The sequence below is a fragment of the Vicia villosa genome, linkage group LG5 (genome assembly GCF_029867415.1).
Source record: "Vicia villosa cultivar HV-30 ecotype Madison, WI linkage group LG5, Vvil1.0, whole genome shotgun sequence".
Classification (NCBI taxonomy): Eukaryota; Viridiplantae; Streptophyta; class Magnoliopsida; order Fabales; family Fabaceae; genus Vicia; species Vicia villosa.
This window is the reverse complement of record NC_081184.1, coordinates 8,149,621-8,160,974: the sequence shown is the minus strand read 5'-3', so window position 1 is coordinate 8,160,974 and position 11,354 is coordinate 8,149,621. Positions and strand designations below refer to the sequence as shown.

Genomic DNA, 11,354 nt, shown 5'->3' with positions numbered 1-11,354 from the left:
ATTATCAAATAAAAGCTAATTTGCCTCAACGTTTGAATTGTGATATTGTTAAACCTTAAGAACATGCCACAATGTTGATTGGTCACATCATTAAGAAAGACAAAAATGATATTAAACAATGACTTATTCACTAGAAGAATAGAGCTATTGGAAAAGCAACATGAAAAAAGGAGTTTGCAACCCAGAAATAATATCCTACCCTCAACCTTAAGGACAAGTCTATATCTCAAAGGGAGATAAAAATATAATTAGTGAAAAAAAATATAAAAAATGATAACATGGCTAGTAGTCCAAAATATAAAAAGATATCATATGGGCCAAAGTGCCAATCCTAAAGCGTTCTAACAAAAAAAAAAAGAAGATCCGATTCGAAACGGTTACGGAGCTCCGTTACTATATACAAAACACCAAATTAGGGTTTTGCCTCTCGCAATTTTCACTCTTCAGCTTCAACCCTAAGAAGAGGAACTTCATCTCTGAGGAACCCATTCTGCAGAATCATCCAACATGGTTAGCTACCTTTACATCTTCAAGCTAAATCCAATCCTTTTCTTACTTCGTTTTTCTTCAATTTAGTTAGCTTCATGATTTTGTGCATGATTTATTCTTCTAGGATTTGTTTGTATGTCTTCTTGATTTTGATTACGGTATGAATGGTTAAAAAAATGGTTGTGATGATTGGTTTGATGAAAATTGGTTTTTGAATTTGTGATGTTATGATGTATGAATCTGAATATAGATGTTGGTGGATCGTATTTTCACAGTTTTATGTTTTCAACTGTGGATGGATGGATTCTGAAATGAATTCAATTGTCGATGTTTTTGAATGTCTAGCTTATTCTACTAGCTGTGTTCTTCTGCAAGGATCAAATTATGTCTTAAAATTTGGTCAATTTTTAAAATTTTTCTTTTTTATGATGCAATGTGCTGTGTTTTTAGAAATCCTGATACCTAAGATACTATGAGCTTTTTGAACTTGAAAAATTGAAAAAGTTTAACTTTTCTAAAGCTTTGTTGTTTATTGGGAAATAGTTGCATGCCATGGATTTGGTTCCAGACCCTCTTGAATATATCATCCATTCAGTTACGATTTGCTTCTGTTGTGCCAATTAGAATTAATGTATGTGGTGTAGTGTAGGGATGAGACTCTTTCACTTAGTTGTTCTCTGCTTCTTGTTACCCAATTTTGGGATTGTGGTTGATGAGAATTAGGTCCATCGTAAATTTAGTCTTAGTTGTGTCAGCTTGTTTGGTTTCAATCTCATTCATGCATTGTTATCCTCATATTTGTTTTTAATGTTCTATATTGATTTCTCTCGGCATTTTGCGAATATCTTTTAGTTTTTACAATTGTGTTGCAATGTTTCGTTGGCTTTGTCTAATTGTTAGGATTTTAGAACATTCCCATATTCCAATTTGTAACTTTTTTCATATATTTCAGGCTAGGGGATTGAAGAAACATTTGAAGAGACTCAATGCTCCAAAACATTGGATGCTTGACAAACTTGGTGGAGCCTTTGTATGTTTTATTATTCATGTTTCACTAGTCAGTTATATTATTTCATGTGATTTTTATTTGCATATTCCGCTTGAATTTGTGCTCAATTAGCTTTGATGTGCAGGCACCAAAGCCGTCATCTGGACCCCACAAGTCAAGGGAGTGCCTGCCTTTGATTCTCATCCTGCGAAACAGACTAAAATATGCTCTAACATACAGAGAAGTTATTGCCATTTTGATGCAGCGCCATGTTCTTGTTGATGGCAAGGTTAGGACAGACAAGACATATCCCGCTGGTTTCATGGGTATGTGAATTTTCAAACTTGATTCCTGCAGCATTCTTTAAGTTCTAAATCATAATTGTTTTAGCATTTGGACAATATTGCCAGTTTTCCAGTATTATTTCTTGCAACAGTTGTGTTAGAGTATCATATAATAATACTATTCAGTAAAACAGCTTTTGATTTTGCATTTTCCTTGCTGATTAAGTTTTTCTGATCTCTTTCTGTGACCAGACGTTGTTTCTATTCCCAAAACAAATGAAAGTTTCCGTCTTCTGTATGACACCAAGGGTCGTTTCCGTCTCCACTCTGTGAGGGACGAAGAAGCCAAGGTTTGTGTTGTCCTACATATTCTCTTTAATTTCAACTCTTATAATGAAATGGCCCCATCTATTTTTGCAGTAAAATTAGTGTTTTGTCTACTATATATCTCAACCACGTTTACCAATGCATATAATCACTCACTCACTGCATAAGATTGTTTATGACTGAATGGACTGAATATTGACTTATTATATCTGCAAAATAAAACTTGTTTGGGTATATAAATATAGCACCAACACTTTGGTTGTAGGTGTTTAAAAATCGACACACATTGGTATTTGAGATCTCATTGACTCATGTGGTTAAATACAGTCACTTTTATTTTCTCAAATGATTACCTTGATGTGTGTGTCTGTGCTTCATAGCGTATAAGTGGTCGAGGGGTGGATTTTAGGGTCAACTTGTCACTCTGGAATTCTTATATTATTTCTTTTTGCAGTTTAAGCTCTGCAAGGTTCGATCCGTTCAATTCGGACAGAAGGGTATTCCCTATCTTAACACCTATGATGGTCGCACCATCCGCTATCCAGATCCACTAATTAAGGCCAATGACACCATCAAACTTGACCTTGAAAACAACAAGATCACTGATTTCATCAAGTTTGATGTGGGGAATGTTGTCATGGTCACCGGAGGAAGAAACAGAGGCCGTGTTGGTGTCATCAAGAACAGGGAAAAGCACAAAGGAACTTTTGAGACAATCCACGTCCAGGATGCAAGTGGTCATGAGTTTGCCACTCGGTTGGGCAATGTCTTCACTATTGGCAAAGGAACAAAGCCTTGGGTGTCTCTTCCCAAAGGCAAAGGTATCAAGTTGACAGTTATCGAAGAGGCTAGAAAGAGGCAGGCCGCTCAAAACGCAACAGCTGCATAGATTTTTGATTAAGTTATATTGCTAGCAAATCTTAGTTATATTTAGATGAGCGCGGTTTTTTGTTGAAGTGACTGAGCAGAGTTTTGGTTTTCATTGCAGTAGTGCATTTCTATACTGTCTTCATGTTATTTCAGTTTAATTTAATTACCTTATGAATATTGGTTACATGTTCTTTGATTTTTTACTGTTTGTTATTATGATGTTAACATGGTTTATCATTGCCACAAACTATGTCAATTGACAGCTGGCTCCACCCTGAGTTAAAAGGACATCACCATATTACAGTTGAGGTCACCAAATTTGATTCCAAACACATAAACGTTGGCAAAAAAAAATGTTTTTAACATATGATGATCCATAGTCTGTTCAGAATTGATCTTTTGATCCAATATTAATTTCTGTTTGTACTACAAAACTCGTTATTAACTTGATTGTGAACAGAGAAATGGAAAATACTAACAGTGACAATAAAGATAAGCCCAACATATCGATTGACCAAGAGCTGTTATCTTTTAGAGTGGATATCATTAAATTGAGAATATTTGGTTTAAGGAATAAGTTGAAGAAGTAAAATCCAAATCAAACTGCCCTACTGACTAACAATGCATGTGATAGTCGTGTCACCAAATTTCAAGATAGAGTTTGATTTTATCATAAACATCTTACACCTAAAAAGTCTATAGCCAAATTCAAGATAGATGAACATGTTTTAAGGGAATAATCAAGCCTTATCTTAGTATTATATTATCATAGTACCTGAATTCAATTATATGATAATTATTGTCATAATATACTATTATATTCTTCATACCATTTTAATTATTAAAAATCATTTTCACAAATTTAAAGAGTTTTAAAAACTTACAAATTAAAGTTAAAATTATTTTTTTGACATAAAAAAACAGTTGATTTCATCACTTTGAAATGCTATATTCTGTCAAGTGTTATGTTAAAAGACCACTAAAGTTTTAGGCAAATTAATATTAACAATAACAATATGCTATTTAACAACTGAACTGATAGAAATTATGAAATAACATTTTCATTCATTCCCAATAGAAACTAGTAGCCAAATCATTTTCATTTCTAACAAAATAATAATTGCAAGCTAACTACAATAGTTCCAACTTCCAAATAAACACAAAGTACTTTCTAGCAACTAAAACAAGAAACACTCCTAAACCTAAAAATAACAACCTAGCAGAAACATTTATTCACCTAATCCAACAATATAAAAAACAACTAGTAGCTTCTTCATAATAAACCAAATGATTCAGATTCTAAATCTTCAAAGAAGAGCTTGATCAAAGTGCCACACACCATGACCCTTTCCAACCAATCTCAACTGGGTCACATACTCTGATATCTTCTTGATTGATTGAACTTGTTCATCCAAAAACTCGCTCTCAATGAAATCAGCCAATTGAGGATCATTGTTGCTATCAGCCACCTATATTCATCAACCATATAACCTATTAGTAATTCGTAACAAAAATACATTCATTCAACCATAAAAGAAAAATAGAGATAGAAACATTACAGCATGAAGATCCAAAAGCTTCTCATTCACTAACTTCTCCAAAGACAGTGCCAATTCCATAGCTACATCAAACCAAAAACAAGAACATAAATCAGCATATATAATCTACGAAGCACGGACACAGAAACACAACACCAACACATTGAACACAGACACATCTTTTTTCAGAGAACTTACCATACAATGCATCACCCTTTTCATGATCAAATTCAGAGGGAGGACTCACAATAGGATGCAACACAACTCTTCCACCACGAAGATTCTAAACAAATCAAACTTAACATTATCATCATCATACCAAAAAAATTACTCAACAATTAACAACTACTTTCCAAATAAACAGTTCTAAAAACTCAAAAACACAAACCTGATATTTCATCAGCTTCTCAGCATGCTCTCTTTCCTCTTCACTAGATTCCTTAAAGAACCTAAAAAAAAGCACAAAAATTCAAAACCCCATTTTCAGTAACACATAAAAAATCAAAATTTTCAAAACCCCATTTTCAGAAACACATAAAAAATCAAAATTTTCAAAACCCCATTTTCAGAAACACATAAAAAATCAAAATTTTCAAAACCCCATTATCAGAAACACATAAAAAATCAAAATTTTCAAAACCCCATTTTCAAAACACATAAAAAATCAAAATTTTCAAAACCCCATTTTCATAAACACATAAAAAAACAATCTTTCTATGATCACGATCCTTACTTAGCAAGTCCCTTCAAAGCAATGTTATCTCTGTCAAAATACGCAAACAGAGAGTGGTACACATACGAAACATTGTATTCAACACTGCATCAACAAAAAAATCGATGTTAAATACAAACATAACCATCAATATATCAATATAGATCTAATTCTAAAGATGATAACTTTCTAGAACAAAAGAACGTTACTTAATCTGTTCATTGATGGCAGCTTCAGATTCGTTCTTGAAATTCTGGCGGGCCAGAGAAACGTTGGGAGCAATGGGGGTAGCAAGGTAGTCTTTCTTGACTTCTTCAAAGGGTTGAAAGAGGACACCAGTGAGTGTTGTTGATGAGTTTGATGCAGTAGCATAAACCTTGTTGGTTTTTGAAGAAGATGAAAGAACAAAGCTAAGGGAAGAAGAAGAAGAAGAAGAAGAGAGATTCTTCTTCTGAGCGTGAAGAGGTGAAGGAGAGAGGGTTGAGATTGAGAGTTTGGAAGAGAGAGCCATTGGAGAAGATTGAAGAAATGGGTTTGCGGTTATGAGTGGTTCTGAGGTTGTGACTGTGTTGTGTGAGAAGAGGGAAAGGGTAGAGGTGGTATAAGTAGTGAAAGGGAGGGGTATTTTGGGGAAGGGGGAAATAATTGGGGCCGTTGGATTGAGTGTGACGTGGAGGGTGGAGATTGAAGGGCGTGTGGCGGACTCGTGGTGAAGATAGAAAGTGGAAAAGTTTGATCCACGTATCGATCGTGAAGGAAATCGTGATGATTCGGTCCAATTGTTTAACCCCACTCGCTCTACCACTTTCTTCTACACACGCGCTTTTCAACGACTATAAAAAATTATGTGGAGATGGAATCAATTAAAGATATTAAAATTTGAATTATACTGAATGCATAGAGAAGGTTCAGTTATTTATATAAAAAAAGAGAAGTTATTATTAATACAGGATTGTAAGAGAATAAAAAACGTAAATGGTTGTAGTGGGCAATTTAAAAAAAAGTATTTAATGTTAAATGAATTAAAAATAATCATTTGTAATATATTATGTGTAATGTTTTAAAATTTTAATATAATAAAATAGTGTCCAATAGGAAATTATTATTATGCTTTGTTATTTTATTAATTTTAAAATAATTTTATGATTAAGTATAATACAGGATAAGGTGTTAGAGTAAAATATAGTGTGTATATATATTTTTTTCTCGTGATTAATTTATAGTATTTGTTTAAAATTATAAAATAGTAGCTACCACGAATGACAATTACCCGTTAGATACCTATGGGTCCCTTTAACTAGTAAGAAGCTCACTATCAACCATTATTTATCATTTATTGATAAAATTGTGGGAAGGATTTGACATTCAACTTCTAGGCGACTGAGCTATGCTAGAAGAATTCAGCTAGTTAAAAGTAACTCATTTGCCATAGTACATTATTGAATGCAGTGTTTTCCAATCCCAAAGTTGTTATCAAGAAGATTGATGCAGTGTGCAGATTCTTTATTTGGACAAGCAGTCATGAAGTGAGCAGAAAGAGTCCAATGGCTTGGAAGATTGTTTGTAGCCCAACCAGACAAGGAGGTTTCAACATTTTTAATCTGTCAAATTGGAACCAAGTGACCATGATGAAGTGCTTATGGAATATGTGTAAGAAGTATGATAATCTTTGGGTCAAGTGGGTTCATATGTACTATCTGAAAGGCATAAATGTGATGAATGTTGTAGCTAGGAATAGTTGCTCTTGGGTGATCAAGAATATTCTGAATCAAAGAGAGCAGGTCAGACAGTTCCAACAAACCTGAGATACACTACTAAACAAAAATAAGTAGTCTATGAAGGATGTGTATGCTGCTATGATTGATGACAATAATCAGGTGCCTTGGAAGTTTTTGTTCAAAGATAACAGTGCTAGGCCTAGATCAGTGCTTAACCTCTAGCTTGTGTTTCATAGGAAGCTAGCTACTAAGGATAAACTTAGGCGTTTTGGGACGATTCATGAGAGTGTTTGCAGTTTGTGCTAGACAGAAGATGGGTTTATCAGCCACTTATTTTTTGATTGCAGGGTATCTAAAACCATATGGAAGGATGTTCTCAGCTGGGTGGAGGTGGCTCATGAACCAAAAGCTTGACTTGAGGAAAATAAATGGATTATGGAATACACAAAAAGGAAAGGTTGGAAAGCTAGGATTATGAAGTTAGTTGTTACAAAAGCACTATATGGTATTTGGCTATATAGAAATGATGTGACCTTTGAAAAGAATGTGCATACAAATATTTCTGATAGAATTATAGAGAATATAGTGTACAGAGGTTGAAATTCAAAAAATCTTAGAGAGCAAATAGCTAAGTTGATGTTATAGGAGGTTGATTGTTTTTTCTTTTTGTCTTTGTTGAGGGTTGGATCTGCGCGATGCCTTGTACCTAAGTGTTTTTTGAATTAATATATACTTCTTTGATTAAAAAAAATTATAAAACGGTCATTAAATTACAATCATTTAAAATTATTAAATGATCATTAAATTACAATCGATTAAGATTATAAAAGGATAAATTAACGATCTATATATATTTTTATTTAGACAAAATCTTTAATGTAAAAATCGTTGGACTTGATAAAATATTCTCAAGACCTTAAAGATCAAGACATTGAAGGAATTAGAAGTCATACTCCATCAAAGGGGTGGTAAAACGGGTTGGCTATGCCGAACATGTCTGTTATGTCTACACCTTTTTGCGAGGCAAATCAAGATTTAAGGCTGCACTTTCTAATATATCTACCCTTTTTTTTTGCGAGTCTTGACATTAATATAAAATTTTTACATTTTTAAGCTAAAAAGGTGCAATGCTCGCTTCGTCCCGCCTTTATTTTTTTACGGGCTTTTGCGGGATAGACCTAAACAGGAAGAACATGTCTGTTTTCAACCCATACTCCACCAAAATGCTAAAAAATAAAACAAAACCATGGGAGTCATAACTCCCATAATGCTCGATCCAACACAATGATACACAATCTAAAAGACTTGTTGAAATCAACCCGCCCCCCTCAATGTTCTCATTCCACATGAAGAAACGGAGAAGAAGGATCCATCAATTGTGCCGCCTCACAGCCTAGACACCGCAAGAAAATGCAAGACAACATAGTTTGTGTAATTGAAGCTCAAGATCTTAATGATATGATAAAGTGTGTTGAAAACCTCATAAGGCCTTAGAGTCACAAACTACGAGTAAACGATCCTTATGGAAGCACGACCATCATTGAGTCATAAAGCGAAGCCTCGTCCTTAGGCGCACCAGGATGAAAAGGGTGAAAGAAGACATCACTCTAGTTTATTGGGTAATCACGAGGAGCATCCACATTGGGTCAAGAGAAACACAAGTGAAAGAGACATCACATATTCACCCAAAACTTTAAGGTGATATGTGTATGGTTCCTCTTGTTTATAAACTTCTCAAACTTCACTTTTCTAAGTAATTCGAGGCTTCCAACTCACACTTGTACACAACAATCTCCCCTTCAAGTATGAGTCCATCCACTATGCTATCCATCAAGCATACGCTCTTTTATCCACATACACTTGTGCCACCGTTGAGATACTTAAACAGGACACGCCGCCTGACCATAACTATGCCTGGAAATATTTTGATACAAGGAATCAGTCTCTTACTCAAACCATCGACTCATATACCACTGTTGGGTTATCATGAGGAGAATCCATATTGGGTCAAGAGCAACACACAAGTGAGAGAGGCGCCACATATTTATCCAAAACCTTAAGGCAATAGGTGTGGATCCTCTCACTTATTAAGAGCTTAACCTCCACTCACACTTGTGCACAACATTCTCCCCCTCAAGTGTGAGTCTGTCCATATGCCCCTTTTAAGAGAAAGTTATTTCCTCCATATACACTTATACCGATGTTAGGGTACTTCAACAAGACACATTGCTTGCCTATAGTCATGTCACTGAGACTTTCAATACAAGGGGTCGGTCCTTTACTCGAACCCTCGACTTTGATATCACTGTTGGTTCATCATGAAGAGCAACCACATTGAGTCAAAAGCAACACACAAGTGAAAAAAACATCACATATTCACCCAAAATCTTAAGGTGATAGGTGCATGGATCCTATCACTTATAAAGTGCTCAACCTCCATTTTTCTAAGAATGTGGAACTTCCAACTCACAATTGTACATAATAATCTCCCTCGCAAGTGTGAGTCAATCAATTATGATCTCTCTCAAGTAAAAGCTCTTTCATCTGCATACGCTTGTACGGTCGTTGAGATACTTCAACGGAACACACCTCCTGACCACAACTATGTCAAGAAGACTTTCAATACAAGGAGCCAATCCCTTACTCGAACCATCGGTTCTAATACCACTGTTGAGTCATCATGAGGAGCATTTACATTGGGTCACGAGCAACACACACATAGACACCACATATTCACCCAAGATCTTAAGGCAATGAGTGTATGAGTCCTCTCACTCATTAAGTGTCCAACCTCCACTTTGCAAGTAATGTGAGACTTCCAACTCACACTTATGCACAACACTTATCACAAATGAGATAAATAAAGGACAATACCAAGAGTGTTCCTACTTGTAACAATGGAAGAACATGATGGCTAGTTGGATCCATAAGAGTACCTAACCCCTTCAATGTCAAGATGGAGCTCCAAAAGATATCTAACACACTTATGTGTGTTGTCTTTCCATGCCCACTAAAAAAATTTGAGTTATTCTTCCACCTCTTTAGGAGACCTATTCGTCTTCCAATTCTCTAACAGACAATGCATCAAAGCTTAACATGACTTATCAGTTCTTACACCTCAACCTTGTCGTGGCCTAACACAGATTAGTGAAAAATAACACATTCTTACACTGTAGTGCACAAGATAGCGCATTGCAGTGGAAAATCTCCATATTCTGATGCAAAGACAAAGATTCATGACACTAACTTGCCTTCACGACATGGGGCTAGCACATTGCGATGCCTTGTGCTTTTGACTTTATTTTATTTTTTTAAACCCTTTTACAGTCAAAATTATTTGTGTCTTCATGCAAGATGTAGATTATGATGTTAAGTTTAGTTTGCATTCAGACATCACTATATTTGGATCTCCACAGCTCCATATATGTGTGTGTGTGTATATATATATATATATATATATATATATGATTAAAATACAATTTAATGGTCAAAATATTACCTAAACAGATATAACAATTACTAAACAGGGAGTTGCAATTCCTCAGTTCGTTAGATTTCAGGATCTTTTTCATTCTCATATCACTTTTCACTAACTTCATACATATATGCTCTAATCGCCACTCTACAACTTAAATTGCAATATTGAAAATATAAAAAATAATACAATTATTTTCTTAATAAGAAATAAAACAAAATATTAGATCGACCGTTTGTTATTAATACTACCTAATTGACGTTCTCTTTATTATTATACTAATAAACATAAGACCTAATAGACTAAACGGGTCATGCTAACGAGTAACCAGAAACACTATATAAGAATTCTAAATAAAAAAAAATACATTTTACATAAATCAATTATTTTAACTTTCAATGCATAAAATACAAGTATTTAAGAAAAAAATGTATTCTTTTAAAAAATTAATTATTTCAATTTCTATTATATTAAATAGAAGTATTTTTCAAAATAAATATACATTTTTAAACTCTTAACGAAGAGAATGATGAGTAATGAGTGTGTAGTCATCACACTAGATGTATTTATCTTCGAATCTGAGACCTTGAGAGGAGCACACTCTCAGGACCCAAGCGTTTCACCGCTAAGCCACACACTCTCATAAGATGGTATAAGATGGTATAATATAATATGTATTAGTAGTATATTATAATTTTATTTTCATTTTAAAAAAAACAAATCAGAAAAAACAAAAATAAAACAGGAACGTCATGGGATTGAATTGGTGGGGGAGTTGATTAGAGTGAGAAGTAAGCGAGTGGGAGAAATGAAAGAAAAGAAAACGCCAAAATTGGGCAGACAAGCTTTTTTTGTTTGTAGCTTTTTGACAGCTAAACTTTTTTCTGCCACACCCTCTGTATAAATTTCTCACATCATATTACTCCCTCTCATATTATAAGTAAATTTCACAT

At 34.3% G+C, this 11,354-nt stretch overlaps 2 protein-coding genes across 2 annotated transcripts; one reads left to right on the top strand and one right to left on the bottom strand.

Moving 5' to 3' along the window:
* The first annotated feature begins 373 nt into the window (after window positions 1-373).
* On the top strand, window positions 374-3,142 carry LOC131601261 (small ribosomal subunit protein eS4). Its single transcript, XM_058873033.1, has 5 exons — window positions 374-510; window positions 1,442-1,519; window positions 1,623-1,803; window positions 2,014-2,111; window positions 2,543-3,142. Exons 1-5 carry the CDS (start codon window positions 508-510, stop codon window positions 2,975-2,977), a joined length of 795 nt encoding a protein of 264 aa, XP_058729016.1. The 5' UTR covers window positions 374-507; the 3' UTR covers window positions 2,978-3,142.
* An 852-nt stretch (window positions 3,143-3,994) lies between these two features.
* LOC131601262 (ferritin-3, chloroplastic-like) lies at window positions 3,995-5,796 on the bottom strand. The gene is made up of 6 exons (XM_058873034.1): window positions 5,418-5,796; window positions 5,230-5,313; window positions 4,885-4,945; window positions 4,695-4,779; window positions 4,518-4,579; window positions 3,995-4,427 (listed from the first exon to the last, which is right to left on the bottom strand). The coding sequence occupies exons 1-6, from the start codon at window positions 5,717-5,719 to the stop codon at window positions 4,266-4,268; spliced, it is 756 nt and encodes a 251-aa protein (XP_058729017.1). The 5' UTR covers window positions 5,720-5,796; the 3' UTR covers window positions 3,995-4,265.
* Between the last annotated feature and the right edge of the window lie 5,558 nt (window positions 5,797-11,354).

Coding starts and splice junctions, on each gene's coding strand:
- LOC131601262 (XM_058873034.1), bottom strand. CDS start 5,719: ATGGCTCTCTCTTCCAAACTCTCAATCTCAACCCTCTCTCCTTCACCT. Junction 5,314..5,417: donor GCCATCAATGAACAGATTAA/GTAACGTTCTTT, acceptor TTGTTGATGCAG/TGTTGAATACAATGTTTCGT. Junction 4,580..4,694: donor AAAGGGTGATGCATTGTATG/GTAAGTTCTCTG, acceptor GGTTTGATGTAG/CTATGGAATTGGCACTGTCT.
- LOC131601261 (XM_058873033.1), top strand. Junction 1,520..1,622: donor ACAAACTTGGTGGAGCCTTT/GTATGTTTTATT, acceptor TTTGATGTGCAG/GCACCAAAGCCGTCATCTGG. Junction 1,804..2,013: donor ATATCCCGCTGGTTTCATGG/GTATGTGAATTT, acceptor TTCTGTGACCAG/ACGTTGTTTCTATTCCCAAA.